The sequence below is a fragment of the Scyliorhinus torazame genome, chromosome 14, assembly GCF_047496885.1.
Source record: "Scyliorhinus torazame isolate Kashiwa2021f chromosome 14, sScyTor2.1, whole genome shotgun sequence".
NCBI lineage: Eukaryota > Metazoa > Chordata > Chondrichthyes > Carcharhiniformes > Scyliorhinidae > Scyliorhinus > Scyliorhinus torazame.
The window spans coordinates 45,996,828-46,023,846 of record NC_092720.1 but is presented as its reverse complement, the minus strand read 5'-3'; the positions used below and the strand labels follow the sequence as shown (position 1 = coordinate 46,023,846).

General features: G+C 46.5%; 1 protein-coding gene across 1 annotated transcript; it reads right to left on the bottom strand.

Annotated features, from left to right (window-relative positions):
* Positions 1-26,469, bottom strand: LOC140389697 (receptor-transporting protein 3-like). The gene is made up of 3 exons (XM_072474082.1): positions 26,368-26,469; positions 17,804-17,980; positions 1-7,712 (listed from the first exon to the last, which is right to left on the bottom strand). The coding sequence occupies exons 2-3, from the start codon at positions 17,974-17,976 to the stop codon at positions 7,373-7,375; spliced, it is 513 nt and encodes a 170-aa protein (XP_072330183.1). The 5' UTR covers positions 17,977-17,980; positions 26,368-26,469; the 3' UTR covers positions 1-7,372.
* Between the last annotated feature and the right edge of the window lie 550 nt (positions 26,470-27,019).

The following is a 27,019-nucleotide window of genomic DNA, read 5'->3' as shown; positions in this document are numbered from 1 at the left end:
AATGATTAAAAATTAATTTTATTTGCAACATTTCTGAAGTGCAAGAAAATATGCTTAATGACAACCTATACATATCTACACATTTCACACTTTTACGGACTTAGATAGCAGTCCTAAGTTTGCAGTTATTCATGTCATGGAAGTCATCGAAGCTGAATTCTGTTTTCCTCTGTATCTCCTAAACACTTCTTTTAATCATAGATTAATCATTTGGCTTTTAGAATGTTTGCCAAACATTTGATCTGAGAAATTGTAAGAAATGGGAGATTTACATAATTGTACGTTTTTTAAAAAACATATGCCTATGTTCCACTTCAGTGGACTGTATTTTAATCAGGTGGTTGTACAAATATTAGATTCAGTAGCTTTCAGATCAGTTAAAACACATCTTTAAACTGTAAGATCTTGTTGTGGAAAAGAAGCTGAATATATATTTTAAAAATTAAGCACAATATTCTAAACTACTCCAGTTGATTTTTGTCATGTTAATAATTTCACCCACTTACTGTTGACTGGCAATGTCCAGGGAAGAGTTCGAGACTTTTGCACAAAAAAGGAAATGGATAAAATGAGCCTGACCAGCAAAAAAGGAACAGTTGTCACTTTCCCTCTTTGTCCTAGCAATTGCCTCAAGTTACTGCTTAAACTCATCGGCTGGATGTTCTCATGGGGTTGTAAGAAATTTGCTCGAAATGTATAAATCATGAATATTGTGGACAATTCTGGCCACTACATTTCAGGAAAGACAAAAAGGTCTTGGAATCGGGCACAGGGTAGATTTGCCAGAATGTTATCAGGGACGTGGGACTTCCCCTTGTGAGGAGCGGGTAGGATTGCTCTTCTTGGAACAGTTAAGGTTAAGAGTTGATCGAGGACATTTTCAGGATGATAGGTTTTGATAGGAGTACATGGAGGGAACAATTATTCCCCTTGATGAGTGGGTCAATAACAAAAGGTTCAAAATCTTTGGAAAAATATCGAGATGGTGAGATGAGACCTCGCTATTTGGAGCACGGTCTGAAAAGATGGTGGAAGCAGGTTCCATTCATAATTTAAAAAGGGAGCTGAATAGGCACTTGAGGATGAGGTATTGCCAGTGTTAAGGACAAAAACAGGATATGATGTATAACTGATCTATCAAATGTTAGTACAAGCATCATGGGCCTTTTATACTGTAAGTTTCTATAATTCGCTAATTCTGTATCCAGTAGTGTGATGGATGTCTTGTCGTGAAAATACCCCTAATCTGGTTTTATTTCTAGTCCTGGGGGTCATTTGAATGTGGGAGACCATTTCCTCGTTCTCCGCTGGAGAGTTGCAGCTGCGAATGGGGCAGAGTGGGGTGGCGATGGTGAGGGAAGATGACACTACAGCAGGTCTCAAGGCGTTGCTAGGATGGGAGGAAAGGACAACTGACAAGTGGCTTGCAATTATTGAAAGACTCCTTCCTGATGATATGATGATATGCTCCGTGCACATGCCCCCTTGTCATTTGAATTGAATTCTCCAGACCCTCTCCACCAATCTAACAATTCTGAACACTGGGGCCTGGAGTTCAGTGAGGGGAAATCATGAGAACTCTATTTCTCTAATCTAAATTGGATTTGGATGCAGCACAAGTAAGTGGGTGTCATTTAGGGGGATTGTGGTGAGGAGGGGTAGGGACATGGTGGAGCATAGCCACATTCTAGTATGAAATTCTCCTGCCTCAGATTTATTGGAGAATCTAGGCTATCTTTTGAATATCCAGACCACAAATCACCTCAATACATTTATTTTCACTTTTCAGGGTAGAAATCAGATTCCCAGACAGTGTGCAGATCTTGGAACCCAATTTTCAGCCCGAGGAACTAAGTAGTGGGAGAAATTTATTGCGTAGTACCACTTCAATGCATATCAATGTAAAGTATAGTCTGCAGTTTGTGCAAGTAGTATTCCCCAGGATATGTCTGGGTAGTGCTGCTATAAATACATTTCTTTCCCTTAGAGTTACAGGTAGCATTGGGGTTTTTTCCCTAAAATTTGGAGAAACTTGTTTCTTTTTTACTGATTCACCAACCTGAAAAAGATCCACTAATTTATGTGGGGAATTGATTTAAAAAATGACTTTAATGATCCTTATTTAAGTTTTGCCCCAGCAAAAGCATTTTGTATAAACAATGGGGTTGAGATTCTCCTTGCTTCAGCTGGTAATGTTACGCAATTTGAATTAGCTGAACAAAGCAAATTTAGGAAATTTTAAACATAATAGTTTGGTGAAAGGGAAACCATTTCTGATGAATTTGTTAAAGTTCTTTGAGGTTGTAACAAGCAGGGTGGATAATGGAGAATAATTGCACATCTTTATGCTGGGTGTGTTTTTGACAGCGGGGTTGAGGGGCACTTAAAATACATTGAGTGGCTAGCCTACCACTACCTGCCCACCCCAACCCAGTTCCCATAACATGAGGTAAGGCGCCCATCAATTATTGCTCACTTAAGGCCTTCAATTTGCCTCTGCTGCCACAAACATAACATGCTGCCTGATGCAAGATGGACTTGATTGGGAAGGCTGTTTTTCACCAGCTTTGGTGAAAGTGCAGGAGGTACTCAGGGAAAGTCCCCTTTCTGCATCAGGACAGCCCCCTAAAGTCTTACCCCTCTGTGTACCTTCCTGCCTGGACTTCAAAACACAAGCCCACACAACTTACAAATCAGTGGAATTGCCTTGTCTTCCTTAAACACTCAATAATGGCTTGTGGTTCATCACAATAGGGAAATGATGTCTGTATACACATTGGTGGAACACTTTTCACCACGAACGCGATTGCCAAACCCTCCTTTTCAATCTGAACGCAATTGCGCTCTGCCGCGGCCAGTGTCCTGGATGCAAATGCGATCGGTCGCTCTCTACCATCGTACATGCAGTGTTCAACACGGCACCAATGCCGGATGGTGAGGCATTGCACGTGACCAACAACAGTTTAGCGAGTTCGTAATGCGTCAACAGGCCGGACGACGTCAACTGTCTTTCCAGACGGGCAATAGCTTCCTCATGAGGTGCCCTCCATGCCCACTCCTGGTTCTTTCTCAGAAAACATATAGGGGGGTGAATATGACCGCCAGGCCAGGAGTGAATTTCCCGTAATAATTTACGAATCCTAAAAAGGAGCGCAGTTTAGTTGCATATTCCGGAGTGGGAGTTCGTTCAATAGTTCGCCCCTTCTTCTCTATCAGGTGCAGTCCATCCTGGTCCAAGCAGTATTCCAAGCAGACAACCTTTTTGGTTGTGAAAGGGAAACCATCTCTGATGAATTTGTTAAAATTCTTTGAGGTTGTAACAAGCAGGGTGGATAACGGAGAATCGGTAAGCAATAGTCTGTCTTTCTGCTGGGTGTGTTTGACCCAAGTGGAAAGCATACTTCTCCCTCTTGAGGTGGACGCTGGTTTCAGAAAATTGGTGGAGGACCGTTTTCTGTGGAGAGCTGCTCAAATGCTCTATCTCCGTGGCTCCGGTGATCAAAATGTCATCCAAATACATCCGCCACAATCGGCAGCCTTCACAGGATGTTTTCCATGACATGTTTAAAAATGGTACGAGCGGACGACACTCCAAATGGCAGCCTTGTATATTCATAAAGTTCCTTTTGTGTATTAATAATCACACAATGCCTGGACTCTGGATCCAGCTCCAGCTGGAGATAAATATGGCTCATGTCGAGTTTGGTGATCGAATGACCCCCAGCAAATTTCACGTACAAATCTTCAATTCGTGGCATCGGGTACTGGTCTAAACAAGAGGCCTTATTCATGGCTAACTTATAATCGCTGCACAGTTGAACTGTTTTGTCTGGCTTATGTATGGGGACGACCAGCGCTGCCCAATCGGCGAACTGCACCAGCCAGATGATGCCAAGGTTCTCTAGTCGGCGAAGTTCCCTCTCGACATTCGCCAGCAGTGTGCAGGGGACCAGGAGGGCCCGGATGTATTTAGGTTGTGCTTTAGGGTCCACTTGTATTTTGGCCATGGCTCTCTTGATATTAACCAAGCTTGCTTGAAAAACCTCTGGGTATTTTCCCAACACCTCGTCTAAACCTCCGGTGCCCATTCGAAAGATCTGTTGCAAGTCCAGGCAGAGGCACTGTAGCCCAGTATGCTTGGTTTGGGGCCCTTCTCTATATTAATGGCAGCCGAATGGATTGCTACCTACAGGTCACTGGGGTCATTGTTGTCCTTGCTATGGCAGGGGTTCCCCTGTAGAGGTCGGAAGTTTTGCTTCTGTGTCCCGCAGACTCAACTGTTGCACCCCGGTTCTAATTTTCTCCAACGCTTGTCTCCTGACAAAACTGCAGCTCCTGTGTCCAACTTTATCCTCAGGTTGATCCATGTGGAAAGTCCAGGCTCGGGGCTGGCATCTGCCTCGGGTAGAGCTGTGTGTTGGCTGCCGCAGGGATTTCCTTCCCCTGCGGCAGCTCCGGCACCGTCTGGGGTCAGCGTCTACTGATTTGGGGGAGGAACCCTGCTGGTTTTCACGACCCTGGAGCCATGGACCTGGCCTCGGTGGTGCTCTTGCCAAGGTGGAGTCCTGAGGTGTGCCAAATGGCGGGATAGTGCATGTCCCACGCTGTTTACTTCCAATCCTCGATATTCCATAGAGTTCCTGGACTCCTTTCTCTGCACTTTGCCATGAAAGGAAGATCTCCACGGCTTTTTAAAGGTCCAATAATGGCACGACCAGAAACCTCGGTTGGGTCGCCTTGTTGTTCTCTCCATACACCAGTCGATCCCACAGCATCTCAGGAAGGGACCGGCTATAGTCGCAAAATTCAGCTAATCTTTGTAAGCATGTCAAGAACTCAGTAATAGACCCCTGGGGTCCTCTCAACCATATTGAAATGGTACCGCTGTACAATGACAGATGGCTTAGTGTGGTAGCGGTTTGCCACAATGTCACCAGCTCTTCGAATGTCTTAGAGACCGGGGCTGCAGGGTACGTCAGGCTTATTATAATACCGAAACTGCAGGCCCCAAAGGTGGTCAGAAGGATCACTACCTGTTGCTCATCTTCACCTAGTGCTAGCATTAAAGAAATAGCGCATATGCTCTGCGTATTGTGTCCTGTTCTTCACGCTCACATTGAACACATTGAGTCTTCCACGGAGCGGCATTTTTGAAATGGTGCAAACCTTATTCTGGTACAAAGAGGGGAAGTGGCCGTGCTTCAAATGGTTAACATCGCCGACTGTAGCTCCACTTTACCCTCGTTGCCAATTTAGTGGTCACCGAAGAGTTAGGTACAAGAGTTTAACGAAAACGATTTATTGTGAAAACAAACTATTTACTGGTCACAATCTAAGCCCCAGCCAGGACTTCTCTGCCAAGGCTCCTTTCTGGGCCAGCTTCTATGGCCATAATCAATTATCTCACTGATGGGCTCCCACCCATTATCGGGCAGCTCCTCTTCCACAATGCTTAAGGGGAGGCTAATAGGTCCTTCCCCGGTCTCGTGAGGGTTATAACATGGTCAAAAGTCTTTGAATCGGGTGCCTCCAGAGATATGAGGTTCCCAACCAAATTATACGTTTGAGGCCCGCAAACTGTCAGAAGTATCACATTCTGTTTGTTCTCCCCGTGGTCTCATTCACAGTAAAATAAAACTGAGCCATTCGATGTATTGACTCCAATCCTCAGCTCCTTGGTCAAGTGGGTCTAGTTTCCCAATGATAGGCATTTCCACTCATAGTTTAAATGATTCCAATTCTTCCTGTAGCTTCCCTACTTTCTCAACTGCTCCTTCCTTTCCCCCCCTCAATTCCCAATGACTGTCGGCTGCGATCGAAAACCTTTACCTCGTTGCCAGTGTGGTGGCTCAATTTATATACAGTGGAGGCGTCCACTAGGTAACAAAGGGGTTTATTGATTAAAAGCAAAGGCAGTTAAGTAACTGGCACAGAACACTATACAACAGGCCTTAACACTTGGGCTCCCTGGTCCATGCTGCCCGGGGTCCTGCTCCCAGGGCCTTTTGCAAACTCCCTATTGGCCGGGGTTTGGGGTTCGTGTGCCCCAGCACGATTGGCCCCGAACTGGTCATATGGTCCTTGGAGCCCGCCCCCTTAAATGGGCAAGTAGTATTCCCCAGGATATGTCTGGGCCGCGCTACCACAGAACCTAATTGGTGCACACCAATAAAATGTATTAAGTTGTTCAGTATAGCTATTTGAAATCATTTACAGTGATTTTAAACCAGGTTCCATGCAGGGCAAATTTGAAGTTTAGAAAAATGAGTGGTGGGGCAGGATTCTCTGGCCTCCCAGCCATGTATTTCTCAGCAGCGGGAGGCGGCATGCTGTTCGCTGGCGGGAGGATTCCCTGCTCCCGTCGCTGTCAATGGGAAATCCCATTGAAACCACCCCAAGCCACTGGGAGTGCGGGAGTGCGCTGTTGGCAGGACCAGAGAATCCCGCTGCCAGTGAACAGCTGGAGAATTCCGGCCAGGATCTCATTGAAACATATAAAATTCTGAGGAAGCTCAACATAGTCGATGTGGGGGAATCTAGAACTCGGGGACACAGTTTAAAAGTAAGGTATCTCTCATGCAAGATGGACAAGCGGAGGAATTTGTTTCTCTCAGAGGGTGTCTAGGTTTTGGAATTCTTTTCCCAGGGAGTAGCGAGGTTGGTCATTGAATATATTCAGGGATATATCAATAGATAGATTTTTGATTGGCAAGGGAATCAAGGTTCAATGGACAGGCAGAAGTGTGGAGTTAAGGTACAATCAGATCAAGCATGATCTTATCAAGCAGAGTAGGCTTGATGAGCCAAATAGCCTACACCTGCTATTGGCTATGACCTTATGTAAACGACTTGTGCTCCAAACCAGTTTTGCTTGTATTTTCCATAATTGTTACATTGATTAAGATTCAATTCACCTGGATCAGCCAGTCTCCAGCTCAAAATTGCAAGATTCCGCTCATTTCTTTTGGTGCAGATCAAAAATTATCCAATTTACCAAGAGGCTAGTGTGTACATTGATATGACTGTTCAGTGTGACTATTTGAAGCCATTTTCTGTGATTTCTGATAAGGTTCTTCATGGGTACACTTTTATTTTAAATGCTTGTTTTTGGTGATTAACTTATTCTCAGTTGCATTAAAAACATTTCACCAGGTTACCACTTTCAGATGCATCAAGGGATACTGTTTATCAGAAATTAAATAAGCAATTTTCTTCTGTTATGCTGGCTCTTGGGAGATTTAAAATGTGTGTTTCTTTTATTAGAAACTTGAACTATAACCTAACCAGCAGAGCTTGGAACGCATTTTAACTGTGATTTCCAATTGTTGCCCGAAGTGGAAACTCCACTCCACTGTTCTTCACAGATGGAATTTCAGTTAACTGCATCAGCTTGGTTACGACAGATACCCAACTTGCAGGCTTCACAGAATGATGTCTCGTGGGGTTTAGTCTTTCGATGTTCAAGGACTCTTTCAATCTCTTCCACAGTTTCCCCATAGCAGTTTTTACATATTTTTTGAATAAGCCGATCAAACACTTTCTGTATTTGAGGGTGGGTAACCTGTGGTTTTAGTTCTGGAGAGTCCCAGCAGTCTCGGCACCCCTGTCTCAAGAGGCGGATCAGCACTAATCCACGCTTCTTTCTTAGTCGGTAATGAAACAAAATAACTACATGGGCTGAGGACCATGAGTTTGAACAGCGACAGTCAAACCTGTTGAAAAGGAGGGGTGGATGGTTAATGCTATTGAAGTATTTATAATAATAATAATCTTTATTATTGTCACAAGAGGCTTACATTAATACTGCAATGAAGTTACTGTGAAAATCCCCTAGTCGTCACGCCTGTTCGGGTACACTGAGGGGGAATTCAGAATGTCTAATTCACCTAACAAGCCTGGGTGCCAAAGGGATTGCTAGGCTGGCAGTGCCAAGGAGCCTGGGTGCCAAAGGGATGCCAGGGTGCTACCTTCCTTGTCCCTGAACACCTGGGGGATCTGTAAAGGCCTGGGAAACCCCCCCCCACAGGCGCCATTATGACTGGTCCATGTTTGTTGGAACCAGTACTAAGCAGCGCCCTGGCGAGGTCTCCCAGACATGACCAATAGGTCCCCGGCGCCACGAGAATCTTGCAAATGCATATTTAAATGATCCTAATGGCTCATTTAAATATGTTGACGTAGGTCACGCCCAGTTAAATCTGGCGAGGCGTTTCAAGCATCGCAAATCTCGCGAGAGGCCTCTCGCGAGATTGAACAGCCTCATCCCGACATCAAGTCGGGCACAGCAAGGCCGTTAAATTGCACCCAGAGACAAAATACTGCAGATCTGAAATACAAACAGAAAGTGCTGGAAAAACCCAACGGGTCTGGCAGCATCTGTGGAGAGTTTTAATGTTTTGAATCCTTATGACTTTTCTTCAATTCTGACTTGAGACATTAAATCTTGCTCTCGTCACCGATGTTGCTGGACCTGGTGAGCTCTTCCAGCACTTAGAGATCCATCTCTTGTTAATTATAGCAATATATCATAATTACTGAAAGAATATTTTTGAGGGACACCTAAGAAATTGATATTGTATTATGATGGTGATTTGGTACTGAGGAAATCTTTTGTATATACTGGGATATGTAATATATATGCTATGGGTGCGAGGCCTTCCTTGGCTGGATTATAATGTGACCGATAATGTTGCGGAGTTGGAAGCGGAATCGGATGGTGAAGGATGGTGTGCCATCTGATTGATCAATGGCCGAGAGGTGGGGTTACCAAGTAATCATCTATGTGGCTGGGGGGAGACAGTAGGAGGTTAAATGGTGATCACAATATTCCACGTCCTGGTAGAAGGTTTGCTTAAATGCTTAAAAGGTCATGAGCACCTGATGCCTATTTGAAAACCGTTTGGCTGGCTGCCGGGACGGAGGATCCCATTGCTGGCGGGACGGAGAATCCTGCCCACAATCTTTGAAGACACTGCCACTCAGTTCATGCATTGCCTGTACACCCTGGCCACTAGGTGCCCTTGCCTTTGCGCTGCCCTTTGCGCCGGGTTCCATCGAAGGCCTTCTGCTGTTTCCCAATCACAAGGCTACCCTTCCTGATGTCTGTTGTATTTACCCATCTATCCCTCCCTTGCCAGTTCTCAGCCTTGATGCAGCAACCTTATCTGGAATGCATGAAGCCCAAGCTACCTGGACGCTGTCACTACAATGTGGGTACCCTTTCAGTGGGTGCCCCCACCACCCCCTCCACGACTAAGGCCCCTCTCCAGAGGTTGTCTTGCCTGGAGGACCATCTGATCCATGATCCTCAAGCCACCACAAATATTTGACCTTGTTTCCTCAAAAAAAAAAGCTTCAATGATCATCTGCTAAGTTCAGCAGGCCCACACGGCTGCCTCTCCAGTTCCACGCTTTCAAAGCTGAAAGATTTTGAATGCCTGAGAGGTCCGCTCAGGCCTGCAAAATTCTGAGAGACACAAAAAAATCCCTGTCAATTACATTCTCAGGTACCTTAATTGGCCTTTAATTTCTCATTTTCACGTGGTTAGTGAAGTCTCCATTTGGCTTGTCATCAGCCTCCCATAAAATGGTGTTCCAGTGCACAACATCGGGGGCCCTTTGCCATTTTCACAGAATCACAGAAAAGTACAGTGCAGAAAAGCCCCTTCGGCCCATCGAGTTTGCACTGCCACATGAAAGGCACCTTGTCTGCCAATCCTAATCCTATTTGTCAGCATTTGGCGCATAGCCTTGAATGTTAAGATGTTCCAAGTGCTCATCCAGGTACTTTTTAAAGGATGTGAGGCAACCCACCTCTACCACGCTCCCAACCAGTTCTTTCCAGATCGTCACCACTCTCTGGGTAAAAAGGTTTTTCCTCAAAACCCCCTCACCTTGAACTTGTGTCCCCTCATAACCAACACTTCAACTAAGGGGAACAGCTGCTCCCTATCCACTCAGTCCATGCCCCTCATAATCTTATACACCTCGATCAGGTTGCCCCCTCAGTCTTCTCTGCTCCAGCGAAAACAACCCAAGCCTATCCAACCTCTCATTGTAACTTAAATTCTCCATCCCAGGCAATATCCTGGTGAAGCACCTCTGCGCCCACTCCAGGGCAATCACATCGTTCCAATAACGTGGTGACCAGAACTGCACACAATACTCCAGTTGTGGCCTCACTAATGTTTTATACAACTCCACGATTGATAAAGGCAAATCATAGATTATCATAGAATTTAGAGTGCAGAAGGAGGCCATTCGGCCCGTCGAGTCTGCACCGGCTCTTGGAAAGAGCACCCTACCCAAGGTCAACACCTCCACCCTATCCCCATAACCCAGTAACCCCACCCAACACTAAGGGCAATTTTGGACACTAAGGGCAATTTATCATGGCCAATCCACCTAACCTGCACATCTTTGGACTGTGGGAGGAAACCGAAGCACCCGGAGGAAACCCACGCAGACACGGGGAGAACGTGCAGACTCCGCACAGACAGTGACCCAAGCCGGAATCGAACCTGGGACCCTGGAGCTGTGAAGCAATTGTGCTATCAACAATGCTACCGTGCTAACCTCTATAATAATAATCGCTTATTGTCGCTCCTAATAAAGCTCCTAGTCACCACATTCCGGCGCCTGTTCGGGGAGGCCAATACAGGAATTGAACCCACGCTGCCTGGCCTTGTTCTGCGTTACAAGCCAGCTATTTAACCCACTGTGCTAAATCAGCCCACTGATGCACTATATGCCTTTTCAACCACCCTATTAACCAGCCCTTCTGCCTTCAGAGATCTATTAACAAACACGTCAAGGTCTCTTTGTTCCTCAGGACTTCCCAATGTGGTGCTATTCATTGAATATTTCCTTGTTAAATTGCTCCTTCCAAAGCATAACACCTCACACTTTTCAGGATTAAATTCCATCTGCAATTTTTCTCCCCATTTGACCATCCCGCCTATATCTTCCTGTAACCCAGTGTTCTTCAAAGTCCGGGGCACGACCCGCGGGTGGGTCGCGGGAGGGTGTCGGAGCCATTGACCGCGGCGCTCCCGATCGTGCAAATCCCCGCGCAGCAGCCGGCTTTTCATAACGCCGGCTGCAAGCGGCCGCGAACATGTTAAAACAAAAATTCAGCTGCATTTCACATGCGCGCCGATCATCAGGCACGCATGCGCAGTGCAGCTGCTACTTTTTTAAACAGTTGCAGCTTTTGGTTTTCCAACTTCTGTTGTAGTTTTTATTCATTTATTCATTTATTTTATTCGTTTAATTTTTATTTTTTTCATTTATTTTACTCATTTTTTTTTTTACAAGTTCGGGGGGTTTTTATTTGATAACATTTTACAGGAAAAAAATTCAGAACTCTGGACAGATGGAGACTCCATACTTTCCGACACCGGAAGGCTTCACCTTCATCCAACAGGTTCCATTGGACGAGCGTGTACGAGGGCCAAAGGGACCCAAAACCATTTCCTCCATTTTTATCAGCAGCAAACAAGGTAAGAGAAAATGGTGGATCACGCAGGTCAGCCGGCGAGGGTCCTGAAGGTCGGCAGGGTTGGGTCCCGAAGGTTGGCTGGTTGGTAAAAATGGGTCACCGGAAAAAAAGTTTTAAGAACACTGCTGTACTCCAAGACTCTCAATCTCACTGTTATCCACCTGTCCTATCTTTGTGGAATCTACAAACTTACTGATCCTACCCCCTACATAGTCTCTAAGTCATTTATATAAAGAACAAATAATAGGGGACCCAGCACAGATCCCTGTGGTACGCCATTGGACAATGGCTTCTAGTCACTAAAGCAGCCATCTGTCATCACCCTCTGCTTCCTACATCTCAGCCAGCTTTGAATCCACCTTATCAAGTTCCCCTGCATCCCACGTGCATTTGCCTTCTTTATAAGTCTCCCATGTGGGACCTTGTCAAATGTTTTGCTGAAATCCATGTAAACTACATCAACTGCACTACCCTCATCCACACACTTAGTCACGTGCTCAAAAAATGTAATCAAATTTGTTAGGCATGACCTCCCTCTGACAAACCCATTCCTGATCAAACCTTGCTTCCCCAGGTGGAGATAGATTCTCTCCTTCAGAATTTTCTCCATTTGTTCCCCCACCACTGACCTGAGACTCACTGGCTTGTAGTTCCCTAGCTTATCCCTACAGCCTTTCTTAAATAGTGGGAACCACATTTGCGGTTCTCCAGTCCTCTGGCACCTCCACCATGGCCAGAGAAGAATAAAAAATTTGGATCAGGGCCCTTGCAATCTCCTCCCTCGCCTCCCACAGCAACCTGGGACACAATTCGTCCGGACCCGGAGATTTCTCCACATTTAAGCCTGCCAACACATCCAAAGCCTCCTCCCTCCCAATGACAACTTGCTCAATAATCTCACAGTCTCTATCCCCGAGTTCCATATCGGCCTCTTCATTCTCTTGGGTGAAGACAAATGTGAAATATTCATTTAGCACCCTACCAATGTCCTCTGGCTCCACCTACAGATTCCCACATTGGTCTCTAATGGGCCCTACCTTTTCCCTAGGTATCCTCTTCTCATAGATGTACTGATAGAATATCTTGGGATTTTCCCTACTTTTACCAGCTAGAGATTTCCCACATCCCCTCTTTGCTTTCCTAATTGCTTTCTTAAATTCCAACCTGCACTTGCTGTACTCCACTAATGCCTCTGTTGATTTGCTCCCCTTGTACTTATTAAACGCCTGTCTCTTTCTTCTCATTGTATCCTGAATATCTCTGGTCATCTATCGTTCTCTGAGCTGGTTAATCCTTCCTATTACCCCAGGGGGAACACCCCACTGCTCTTGTGTAGATCTCCCCACCAGTAACTTGTTCCAATCTACCTTGGCCAGAGCCTGCCTTATTTTACTCAAGTCTGCTCTCCCCCAATCCAAGACCTTTTTCTGCAATTTGTCAATTTCCTTGTCCATAACAAACTTAAATTGCACCATGTTGTGGTCGCTATCCCTAAATGCTCCCCCACCATCACATCAACCACCTGTCTGGCTTCATTCCCCAGAATTAGGTCCAGCACTGCACTATCCCTTGTTGGACCCTCCACATGTTGAGCTAAAATGTTCTCTTGTATACATTTTCCGAACTCTGCTCCATCTATGCCCTTAACACAGTGACTATCCCAGTTAATGTTGGGAAAGTTGAAATCACCCACTATTATTACACTATTATTATTTGAAACACTTCTGTAAATTGTGCACATATTTGCACCTCAATTTCCCGCTGACTATCTGGGGGCCTATAATAAACACCGAGCAATGTGACTGTCCCTTCTTTATTCCTGAACTCTACCCACAAAGCTTCATTTAACGCCACTCTCAAGATATCATCTCTCCTTACTGTAGTAATTGACTCCTTAACTAGTAGGGACAGCACGGTAGCATAGTGGTTAGCACAATTGCTTCACAGCTCCAGGGTCCCAGGTTCGATTCCCGGCTTTGGTCACTGTTTGTGCGGAGTCTGCACGTTCCCCCCGTGTGTGCGTGGGTTTCCTCCGGGTGCTCTGGTTTCCTCCCCCAGTCCAAAGATGTGCAGGTTAGGTGAATTGGCCATGCTAAATTGCCTGTAGTGTCCAAAATTGCCTTTAGTGCTGACTGGGGTTACTGGGATAGGGTGGAGGTGTGGGCTTGGGTAGGGTGCTCTTTCCAAAGAGCTGGTGCAGACTTGATGGGCCGAATGACCTCCTACTGCACTGTAAATTCCATGATCTAGTGCAATGCCTCCCCCTCTTTTGCACCCTCTCCTGTGCCTCCTGAAGGTTCTGTATCCCGGGATGTTAAGCTGCCAACCCTGCCCATCCCTCAACCACATCTCCATGGTGGCTACTATATCGTAATTCCATGTGTCAACACTCACTCTTAACTCATCCGCTTTACTTCTGATACTCCGGGCATTAAAATAGAGGCCATTCAGCCTAGTCTTATTCTCCTGAACTTACTACCACTGTATTCCCTCTGACTTGATTGTTTTCCTGTGACACACTGTGTCCCTATTCTGCGAACAGTCTGCGTCACCCTGCCAAATTAGTTTATACCCTTCCCAACAGCATTAGCAAACTCACTAGCAAGGATGTTAGTCCTGCTCTGGTTCAGATGTAGACCGTTCTGCATATACAGGTCCCACCTTCCACAGTAACGATCCCGGTGGTCCAGGAATCTAAAACCCTCCCTCCTGCACCAACTCTTAAGCCACGCATTCATCTGTGCTATTTTCCTATTTCTGTACTCACTAACGCGTGGCACTGGGAGTAATCCAGAGATTACAACCCGAGATGTCCTGCTTTTTAGCATACAGCCTAGCTCCCTGAATTCCTGATGCAAGACCTCAGCCCTCTTTCTATCTATGTCACTGGTACCAAAATGTACCATGACCCCCGTCTTTTCACCCCCCCCTTCAAGAGGGAATGTGAGAAGTCTTTGGCAGGTAGGATCAAGGATAACCTGAAAGCTTTCAATAGATATGTCAGGAATAAAAGAATGACTAGGGTGACTAGGGTAAGAGTAGGGCCAGCCAAGGACAGTAGTGGGAAGTTGTGCTTGGAGTCCGAGGAGATAGGAGAGGTGCTAAATGAATATTTTTCGTCAGTATTCACACAGGAAAAAGACAATGTTGTCGAGGAGAATACTGAGCTTCAGGCTACTAGGCTAGAAGGGCTTTAGGTTAATAAGGAGGAGGTGTCAGCAGTTCTGGAAAGTGTGAAAATAGATAAGTCCCCTGGGCCGGATGGGATTTATCCTAGGATTCTCTGGGAAGCTAGGGAGGAGATTGCTGAGCCTTTGGCTTTGATCTTTAAGTCATCTTTGTCTACAGGAATAGTGCCAGAAGACTGGAGGACAGCAAATGTTGTCCCCTTGTTCAAGAAGGGGAGTAGAGACAACCCCGGTAACTATAGAACAGTGAGCCTTACTTCTGTTGTGGGAAAAATCTTGGAAAGGTTTATAAGAGATAGGATGTATAATCATCTGGAAAGGAATAGTTTGATTAGAGAGTCAACACGGTTTTGTGAAGGGTAGGTCGTGCCTCACAAACCTTATTGAGTTATTTGAGAAGGTGACCAAACAGGTGGATGAGGGTAAAGCAGTTGATGTGGTGTATATGGATTTCAGTAAAGCGTTTGATAAGGTTCCCCACGGTAGGCTACTGCAGAAAATATGGAAGCATGGGATTCAGGGAGATTTAGCAGTTTGGATCAGAAATTGGCTAGCTGGAAGAAGACAAAGGGTGGTGGTTGATGGGAAATGTTCAGACTGGAGTCCAGTTACTAGTGGTGTACCACAAGGATCTGTTTTGGGGCCACTGCTGTTTGTCATTTTTATAAATGACCTGGAGGAGGGCGTAGAAGGATGGGTGAGTAAATTTGCAGATGACACTAAAGTCGGTGGAGTTATGGACAGTGCGGAAGGATGTTACAAGTTACAGAGGGACATAGATAAGCTGCAGCGCTGGGCTGAGAGGTGGCAAATGGAGATTAATGCAGAAAAGTGTGAGGTGATTCATTTTGGAAGGAATAACAGGAAGACAGAGTACTGGGCTAATGGTAAGATTCTTGTCAGTGCAGATGAGCAGAGAGATCTCGGTGTCCATGTACATAGATCCCTGAAAGTTGCCACCCAGGTTGAGAGGGTTGTTAAGAAGGCGTACGGTGTGTTAGCTTTTATTGGTAGAGGGATTGAGTTTCGGAGCCATGGAGTCATGTTGCAGCTCTACAAAACTCTGGTGCGGCCGCATTTGGATTATTGCGTGCAATTCTGGTCGCCACATTATAGGAAGGATGTGGAAGCATTGGAAAGGGTGCAGAGGAGATTTACCAGAATGTTGCCTGGTATGGAGGGAAGATCTTATGAGGAAAGGCTGAGGGACTTGAGGCTGTTTTTGTTAGGGAGAAGAAGGCTAAGAGGTGACTTAATTGAGGCATACAAGATGATCAGAGGATTGGATAGGGTGGACAGTGAGAGCCTTCTTCCTCGGATGGCGATGTCTAGCACGAGGGGACATAGCTTTAAGTTGAGGGGAGATAGATATAAGACAGATATCAGAGGTAGGTTCTTTACTCATAGAGTAGTAAGAGCGTGGAATGCCGTGCCTGAAACAATAGTGGACTCGCCAACACTAAGGGCATTCAAATGGTCATTGGATAGACATATGGACGAGAAGGGAATAGTGTAGATGGGCTTTTGAGTGGTTTCACAGGTCGGCGCAACATTGAGGGCCGAAGGGCCTGTACTGTGCTGTAATGTTCTATGTTCTATGTTCTAAGAGGCCCTGCAGCAGTTCAATAACATCCAGGACCCTGGCACCAGGGAGGCAACACACCATCCTAGAGTCACGTTGATGGCCACAGCAGAGTAAATCTTTTCCCCTCACAACTGAATCCCCTACCACTATAGTGCTGCCATTCTTCCCCTTACCTTTTTGTGCAGCAGGTCCATCCATGGTGCCAATAAGTTGGCTGCCACACTTTTCCTCTGTACAGTCATCCCCCCCAACAGTATCCAAAATGGTAAATCTGTTAGAAAGGGGGATGGCCACACGGGCTCCTGCACTACCTGCCTACCTCTACTCTTCCTGGTGGTCACTAATGCCCTCTCTGCCAGTTCAATCCTCACCTGCGGTGTGACCACCTCAGTGAACTTGAATTATCCAATTGAAGATCTAAAGTTTAATTATTACTATAACTCACCACTCGAACTCCTGTTTCCACCCACTCTAAATGCACTCTCACTCAGCCAAAGCAGCAGTCACAGTGCAGATTTTGTACAAATAACAACCATCCATCACTGTCTGTTTCCCAGAGGTAAAATTCCAGCTTTTGTTTGAGCATGAACCTTCCATGACAAACAATTCCTCCTACATTTTCTGCCATTACCTGACCCATGAACTTAGATCCTCATGGACTTTGGGGGAAATACTTTTGGGGCCATTTTTTGACCCACAGCTTATTTCTTTATGCTTAAATATGGTCCAATGGCTGGACCAAAACTGCATGTGAAAAATAATTTTTGTTCAGTTTTTCATAAACCAATATGTCCCAAATGTATATTTGGTCCAGAATCTTCTGTTCTGGAGTCTCAGTTCGATGATGGATATTGAAGTGGTAGTGATTCCCACTGGTGGAGGTCGTGACCGCTGACCATGCACGATCGGGCACTGTTCAGCTCATTACATATACATCCATGAGGAACTCGCTGATCCGTGTGACGGGAATGACCAGGAGGTCGCCATCCCCGGCGTTGAAGATTCAGGTGCCATATTGAAAGGGAACCTGGACTGCCTGTACTATCCCTCCCACTTTTGCCCGATCACTGCTCCACCCTTACCGATTAACTTTCTTGGTCATCCTCCACACAACTTGCACTGCCACTCACCGGCCTCAATGTATAGACTGGCATTTACAAAGGCTGCCCAAAAAGGACAGTGCAGCGTCAACTCATCACTAACCATGGAAAACTTCTGTCTCGAAGTGCACACTACCTATGTACAGTCAATAATGTGAGAATTTTAATTTCTCACAGGTGGGGATCTCAATTTGTAGGGGAAACTTAATTTGGCAAGGCGGCCTTTTAATGAATGTGCATGACATGCAAATTGGCCTCCTAACATTGTTCATCAAAATACTTGACCTGCCATTAACCAGACTTTAAAGTCCCGAGGACATCGTTGCTAAAGTGCATCCCGCCATTGGGAAACTGATTTCTGGCCTCTCCCAAATGAAGATTCCCTGCCCATCAAGATTCCACCCTTGATCCCCGGCTAAATCTCCCTTACCTGCCAAATGCTGATGTTTTATAAATCTTCCAACCTTCTCTTCTTTGCTCGCCATCAAGAACTGGACAGAGACTGTAATTGAAATTTAATGTCCACCTGGCCTCAAATTCCATTTCTTCCACACGCTTTGTGAATAAGTCAATCCAAGGGTTTTTTCCAGGTACTCGGGACATTTTTCTATTGTCATATGTAAAAAAAGAAGGTTATGACCATATGACATGCATCAGCAATTAATTAATCAGGCTGGCACTCCCAATGGAGAGCTAAAGTCAAAAGGAATCATAGTCAGAGAAGTGTAGCTGCAGTGTTTTTACCTTGTAACAGAAATTTATGTAGTTCAAGTATAGCTCCCTGTCTGAAGCATAGAATTAGTAAGTGTAACTTATGATCATTAAATAAATCTTACTGATTTTCTTGAAATGAATGATGTTAGGAAATAGAGATAGTTTCAAGTAATTTATATTTGTAGGTGTGTGTTTTAGGAATAAGGTATAAGTTTAATTATTGTTTCTGTATTTGTGGGCTAAGGAAGGGTTAATAACTTCAATGTGGTTTAATTTTGCTTTCACTTTAAACGTTGCCTGCACTGTAATAAGGCATTACAACTATTTTAAAGCAAACACAGGGTATAAAAAAACTAAGCTGTTACTTAGCAACCAGAGGCCCACACTGGGACAGCAAGAGCAGTTATGGTCAGTTTGTAACCAGGCAACCCAGAGGGAAGGCACATTGCACAGACACTGCCAGTACTATACAGAGGGACAGAAAGCAAGTCCCAGAAACTAAAGAACAGAAAGTCCCAGAAAGCACCTAATGGGAAAGAAGAGAGTTCCAGGTAGTTAAAAGAACAAAGAACCGAAATCTGGAAAAAGTGTTCGGTTCAGTGAAGTCAAGAGCAGACAGAGAGGCTCCCAGCTAAAGTCAGGACTGCAAGGTTATAATGACTTAGGCCAGGCCTGTGAGATTGGCCAATTAGAATACTAGTTCCCTGATTAGTGGCCCAATCAGGGAACCCCTATCTGTGTATATAACAGGGAGTGTCAGATCCTCTGCACTCCCGGTGTAGACAGCAGACTGAAAGGTCATGGTTGTTCAGCTGTTGGGTTTGTAAATAAAAGGAATTCTGATGACGGGACTTCTGCCCCTGTGCTCTTATTGCAAAGGTGTAGATGCCAATCCTCACCACACCCAGGCCCACAGTCCAATCATGCGTCTTATCTTGTTTCTTACAGGACGGGGATGGGGTGGGTCCAACAGGCATTCCCCACCCTCAACCAGTGCCACAGCTGGAGCCCCCGCTTGACCGAGCAGTGACAAGGAAAGCAGAGACTCAGGAGACCCCGGAGCTCGGGCCGGAGGATAACACTGATTTCCCGTCACAGCTGTCTCCAACACACTCCAGCATCCCAGAGCCACTCACCTTAGTTAGGCACTTTAGTGAAGAGGCTCCTGGAATACTCTCTGGTGCACACCACACAGTTGACCACCCGGTACAGCAGGTGGAGGTAGGAACACCCGAAGGGATGGATGGTCGGAGGGCAGGCCGACCCGGAGGAACTACCTGCCGTCCAGGCGGATCTCGAGCTTCGGGAAGGACCAATCCCATTTATAGTGTTTATAGTGGAGATGGAGTCGCAGAGCCAGGGACTATATGAGAGGTTGTCGACGAGCATCCAGTACCTGCAGGCACTGTAGGAGGAGTCCAACTGCGTGCAGGAGCAGGAGGTGGTGCCGACTATGTGTGCCACCCAGGCCAACACCGCGTGGGTGGTGTCCGCGGTGGCGGCATTGAGGGTGACAATTTTGGCTATGGATCAACATGTCCAAGGCCTGGGGCATTCTTTGCAGGCGTTGGCCGAGGCTCAGGACAGGGTTGCCGACTCACAGGCAACCGTTTGCCAGACGCAGCTGGAAATTGCAGCGGCACGCCTCAGCATGGCCCCGTCACAGCAGTAAACATCAGTGGCATTGCACAGGTGCTGGCCGATGTGGAGCAGACAGAGAGGAAGGTGGCCCAATCCCTGAGGGGGATGGCGCAGGCACTGGCTGATGTCACACAAACCCAGAAGGTGTTGGCACAGTCACAGCGGGATGTGGTGCAGTCCCAGACGGAGCTGGTCCACTCCCTGTGCTCCATGATCGTGAGAGTGCAGACCCTGGTAAAGACTAGAGCGGCCTCCAGGACTCGCCGCGCGATGTGGCGGGGGAGCCTCAGGGGATAGCTCCGTTCATACCCCAGTCCCCTGGAGTAGCCTGGGGGCCATCGGGCACCCCAAGGGAGGAGGAGGTGATGGAACCCGTGCCGTTGACTCCCCCAGGGGAGGTGCCGGAACATCATAGAACCCCGGACTCCTCCACTACAATACTTGGTGCACCTGGTGGGTAGCGGGCAGAATGTGGCTGGCACCACGCCCCCTGGGACACGAGCAGCAGTCGGGCCCATCCAGGCCCAGTTGCCCCAGAAGATGCCCACCAACGGGTAATCAGGTCACAGGGCAGGAATCACAGCAGGTCACCTCCACCCCTGCTGTACCGTCTGGAGAACCACCTCGACGTACCGTTAGGGCCGTAAGGCCAGGAGGTTAGACACTAGTTAAGTGCATGGGTGCAGGGCACAGTTTATAGGGCCTAGGGCACAAATCTATAAATAGTTGTTCACATTAAACACATGTTACAACCTGTCTCGGTGCTCTGTCAGATGGGTGCAACGGGTGGGTTGGTCTTGTCTGGCACTAGCCCAGCGACCAATGGGACCACAATAACAGAGCCCACACTAATCCAGTGACCAATGGGACCACAAAAATGGAGCCTGTATTAATCCAGTAACCAATGGGACCACAATAACAGAGCCTGGACTAATCCAGTGATCAATGAGACCACAATCATGGAGCCCGCAGTAATCCAGTGACCAATGGGGCCACAATAACAGAGCCCACACTAATCCAGTGACCAATGGGACCACAAAAATGGAGCCTGTATTAATCCAGTAACCAATGGGACCACAATAACAGAGCCTGGACTAATCCAGTGATCAATGAGACCACAATCATGGAGCCCGCAGTAATCCAGTGACCAATGGGGCCACAATAACAGAGCCCACACTAATCCAGTGACCAATGGGACCACAATAATGGAGCCTGTATTAATTCAGTAAACAATGGGACCACAATAACAGAGCCTGGACTAATCCAGTGATCAATGAGACCACAATCATGGAGCCTGCAGTAATCCAGCGGCCAATGGGACCACAATAACAGAGACTTGCACTAATCCAGTAACCAATGGGACCACAATAACAGAAACCCGCACTAATCCAGCGACCAACGGGACCACAATAACGGAGACCTGCACTAACCCAGTGACCAACGGGACCACAATAACAGAAACCCACACTAATCCAGCGACCAATGGGACCACAATAACAGAAACCCGCACTAATCCAGTGACCAATGGGACTACAATAACAGAAATCCGCATTAATCCCGAGACCAGTGGGACCACAGTAACGGAGCCCACACTAATCCAGTGATCAATGGGACCACAATAACAGAGACTTGCACTAACCAAGTGACCAATGGGACCATAATAACAGAGACTTGCACTAATCCCGTGACCAATGGGACCACAATAACAGAGACTTGCACTAATCCAGTGACCAATGGGGACCACAATAACAGAAACCCGCACTAATCCAGCGACCAATGGGACCACAATAACAGAGACTTGCACTAATCCAGTAACCAATGGGACCACAATAACAGAAACCCACACTAATCCAGCGACCAATGGGACCACAATAACAGAAACCCGCACTAATCCAGTGACCAATGGGACCACAATAGCAGAGGCCTGCACTAATCCCGTGACCAATGGGACCACAATAACAGAGACTTGCACTAATCCAGTGACCAATGGGGACCACAATAACAGAAACCCGCACTAATCCAGCGACCAATGGGACCACAATAACAGAGACTTGCACTAATCCAGTAACCAATGGGACCACAATAACAGAAACCCGCACTAATCCAGTGACCAATGGGACCACAATAACAGAAACCCGCACTAATCCAGTGACCAATGGGACCACAATAGCAGAGGCCTGCACTAATCCAGTGACCAATGGGACCACAATAGCAGAAACCCGCATTAATCCAGCGACCAATGGGACCACAATAACAGAGACCTGCACTAACCCAGTGACCAACGGGACCACAATAACAGAAACCCGCACTAATCCAGTGACCAATGGGACTACAATAACAGAGACTTGCACTAAACCAGTGACCAATGGGACCACAATAACAGAGACTTGCACTAATCCCGTGACCAATAGGACTACAATAACAGAAACCCGCACTAATCCCGAGACCAGTGGGACCACAGTAACGGAGCCCACACTAATCCAGTGATCAATGGGACCACAATAACAGAGACTTGCACTAACCCAGTGACCAATGGGACCACAATAACAGAGACTTGCACTAATCCCGTGACCAATAGGACTACAATAACAGAGACTTGCACTAAACCAGTGACCAATGGGACCACAATAACAGAAACCCGCACTAATCCAGTGACCAATGGGACCACAATAACAGAGACTTGCACTAATCCAGTGACCAATGGGAATACAATAACGGAGCCCGCACTAATCCAGTTACCAATGGGACCACAATAACAGAGACTTGCACCAACCCAGTGACCAATGGGAACACAATAACAGAGACTTGCACTAATCCAGTGACCAATGGGACCACAATAACAGAGACTTGCACTAACCCAGTGACCAATGGGACCACAATAACGGAGCCCGCAGTAATCCAGTGACCAATGGGACCACAATAACGGAGCCCGCAGTAATCCAGTGACCAATGGGACCACAATAATGGAGCCTGCACTAATCCAGTGACCAATGGGAACACAGTAACACAGTCTTGCACACATCCAGAGACCAATGGGACCCCAATAACAGAGCCCTTACTAATCCAGTGACCAAAGGGACCACAATATCAGAGGCCCGCACTAATCCAGTGACCAATGGAGACACAATACCAGAGGCCCGCACTATTGCAGCAACCAATGGGACCACAATACCAGAAGCCCGCACTAATCCAGTGACCAATGGGACCACAATAACGGAGCCCGCACTAATCCAGTGACCAATGGGACCACAATAACGGAGTCCACAGTAATCCAGTGACCAATGGGACCACAATAATGGAGCCTGCACTAATCCAGTGACCAATGGGACCACAGTAACACAGTCTTGCACTCATCCAGTGACCAATGAGACCCCAATAACGGAGCCCTTACTAATCCAGTGACCAAAGGGACCACAATACTAGAGGCCCGCACTAATCCAGTGACCAATGGAAACACAATACCAGAGGCCCGCACTAATGCAGCGACCAATGGGACCACAATACCAGAGGCCCGCACTAATCCAGTTACCAATGGGACCACAATAACAGAGACCTGCACTAACCCAGTGACCAATGGGACCACAATAGCAGAAACCCGCACTAATCCAGCGACCAATGGGACCACAATAACAGAGACCTGCACTAACCCAGTGACCAACGGGACCACAATAACAGAAACCCGCACTAATCCAGCGACCAATGGGACCACAATAAGAGAGCCTGCACTAATCCAGTGACCAATGGGACCACAATTACAGAGCCTGCACTAATCCAGTGACCAATGGGACCACAATAACAGAGCCCACACTAATCGAGCGACTAATGGGACCATAATAATGGAACCCGCACTAATCCCAGGACCAGTGGGACCACAGTAACGGAGCCCGCACTAATCCAGTGACCAATGGGACCACAATAACGGAGACTTGCACTAATCCAGTGACCAATCGGACCACAATAACAGAGACTTGCACTAACCCAGTGACCAATGGGATCACAATAACAGAGACTTGCACTAATCCAGTGACCAATGGGACCACAATAACGGAGCTCACACTAATCCAGTGACCAATGGGACCACAATAACAGAGACTTGCACTAACCCAGTGACCAATGGGACTACAATAACAGAGACTTGCACTAATCCAGTGACCAATGGGACCACAATAACGGAGCCCACACTAATCCAGTGACCAATGGGACCACAATAACAGAGACTTGCACTAACCCAGTGACCAATGGGACCACAATAACGGAGCCCGCACTAATCCAGTGACCAATGGGACCACAATAACAGAGACTTACACTAACCCAGTGACCAATGAGACTACAATAACAGAGACTTGCACTAATCCAGTGACCAATGGGACCACAATAACGGAGCCCGCACTAATCCAGTGACCAATGGGACCATAATAACAGAGACTTGCACTAACCCAGTGACCAATGGGACTACAATAACAGAAACCCGCACTAATCCAGCGACCAATGGGACCACAATAACAGAGACTTGCACTAATCCAGTGAACAATAGAAACAGAATACCAGAGGCCCGCACTAATGCAGCGACCAATTGGTCCACAATAACAGAGCCCATACTAATCCAGTGACCAATTGGTCCACAATAACGAAGACCACACTAATCCAGTGACCAATTGGTCCACAATAACAGAGCCTGCACTAATCCAGCGATTTATGGGACCAGAATAATGGAACCCGCACAAACCCGTGACCAGTGGGACCACAGTATTGGAGCCCGCACTAATCCAGTGACCAAGGGGACCACATTAACACAGTCTTGCACTCATCCAGTGACCAATGGGACCACAGTAACACAGTCTTGCACTCATCCAGTGACCATTGGGACCCCAATAACGGAGCCCTTACTAATCCAGTGACCAAAGGGACCACAATACTAGAGGCCCGCACTAATCCAGTGACCAATTGAAACACAATACCAGAGGCCCGCACTAATGCAGCGACCAATGGGACCACAATACCAGAGGCCCGCACTAATCCAGTGACCAATGGGACCACAATAACAGAGACCTGCACTAACCCAGTGACCAATGGAACCACAATAACAGAAACCCGCACTAATCCAGCGACCAATGGCACCACAATAACAAAATAGACCCCGGTCTCCAATAATGACTTAGTTGGTTCCTCCACTTTCTCTCCAATGCCCCCTTAAATTGAACTCGCTGATGGGTTGTGACAACTGGCGCGCTCACCTCCGATAACTCCCTGGCATATGAGGTCACCGAGTTTGTGTTTCCTGCCGGCACTACTTGAATATTCGATGAGGGTGGAAGCGACGGTGAGATGGATTGTTAATGTAATGCTAAATTTCTAAAATCTAGTTCCCAACCTTCCTGTGCCGGAACCTATTACGTCACTGGAGAGGGGGCATGGGAAATCAGGAAATGAGATCTCGCCGGCGAGAATCTAGTTTTCTGACTCTTGTGAGATTTTGGGTTGCGTTGCTGTTTACACTGATGGCTAACAAGGGCTCAAAGTTCCACCCCAGGTTTCCACTTTGCATAAACAAAGTGATAAGAAATTTACATAGGAAACCTGAAAGAATGCTTTAAGCTTTGCATTTTTGCAACAGATTTTGTCAGCAAAATCACCTTTATAACAAAGTTTAACTTAAGGTGTGTAGAATTAAGACTGTTTTTATGCCCATATATTGCCGTGATTAAAAGAAGTTTCAAATAGCACATTCCAAACAATTTATCGTCTCAATATATTAGAAACAATAATGGTCACAGCCATAAAAGTATTTCACAGAATCATAGAATCCCTACAGCGCTGAAAGAGGCAATTCAACCCATCGAGTCTGCACCGACCCTCCGAAAGAACACCCTACCTAGACCCCAAATCCCTGCCCTGACCCCATAACGCCACCTAACCTTTGGGCACTTAGGGACAATTTATCGTGGCCAATTTACCTAACCTGCACATCTTTGGACTGTGGGAGGAAACCGGAGGAAACCCGCGCAGACACGGGGAGAACGTGCAAACTCCACACAAACAGTCATCCGAGGTCGGAATCGAACACGGGACTCTGGAGCTGTGAGGCAGCAGTGCTAACTACTGTGCCATCGTAACGCCTATTCTTTGAACCAAAATATTATTTATAACTATGGTGTAGCTATGCCATTCAAAACAGCTTGATTTAGAGCACAATCATGTTTTCCATTAAAATAATCATTTGAAACTGTAAAGTGCTGTATAATGATTGCCCCTTTGTTCTCACAATAAAAACACCACTCTTACTGTTCTTGATTTAATTATTTTAGATTTTTGGTGATATTCTGACCTAATTGGAAAAAGTTGGGAGCTATAAATGAGACCTAGAGAACTGCATGCAGCTCTGGAGCTGCAGGTTGCAGACCCCCTTGTACTAGGGATTGATGGAGTTTCCACTCAATGCCTGTGTCTCTTCCCTCCAGGCATTATGGGTTCCAGTTCAGGCCAGCGTGACAGCATCTAGACCCAGGGGTCTGTATTTTTCCACCCAATCAAATGTACACTCCTGAACATACTATAGTAAGCATTCCTTTCTAGGTTTCAAAGACAGGTAATAATCACAAATTATCAAATAAAGTAGAATTATAATGAAGAATTTTTTACCTTTCACTTTGACAATATATTCCTCCAGCACAGAGAAGCAACTTGGTCAGAAAGTAAATTGCTTTTGCGATGGAACAAATTTGTGTGTTCGTTCTGAAGAACAGTTCTCCACTTTTTGATATGCATCCTGGGGGGTGGAGTTTATCAATGTAAGTTTCACTTTGCTTATGTCATTTCTAAGAAATCACATGACTGTCGATTCATCCTACTGAGCTTACATTTGTGGACCTCCCTTTAGATCAATCCTGATATATTACATGTATTGGATTAGCAGTTGTAGTATAAACTTCAGTAAAAATGAGAGTGCCCCTATCTATCCTTTTACACCTTGTCCAATTTTACTTTATTATTGTAGTCAATGAGGAGTCCCAAAAAGCTGAGTCAAAAGTAGTTTATTTCCAGCTCACAGTTAGGAAATGCAGCAACTGAGCAACAGTCCAATTAGTAGTTGGGACCATCCAGAGATGCCGGCTCCTTCCTGGGCCGGCTTTTATCTCGGGGAGTTAACGAGCCCGCTGTTGGGCCTCTGCCCCTCAGTGGGGCAGCTTGTACTCCACAGGTCCCACGGGGAGATCAATCAGGTCATCCCATGAGTCTCATGGGTTATAACAGCACCCCCCACCCCCCAAAGTCCATAAGTCCCCCTGTTGTA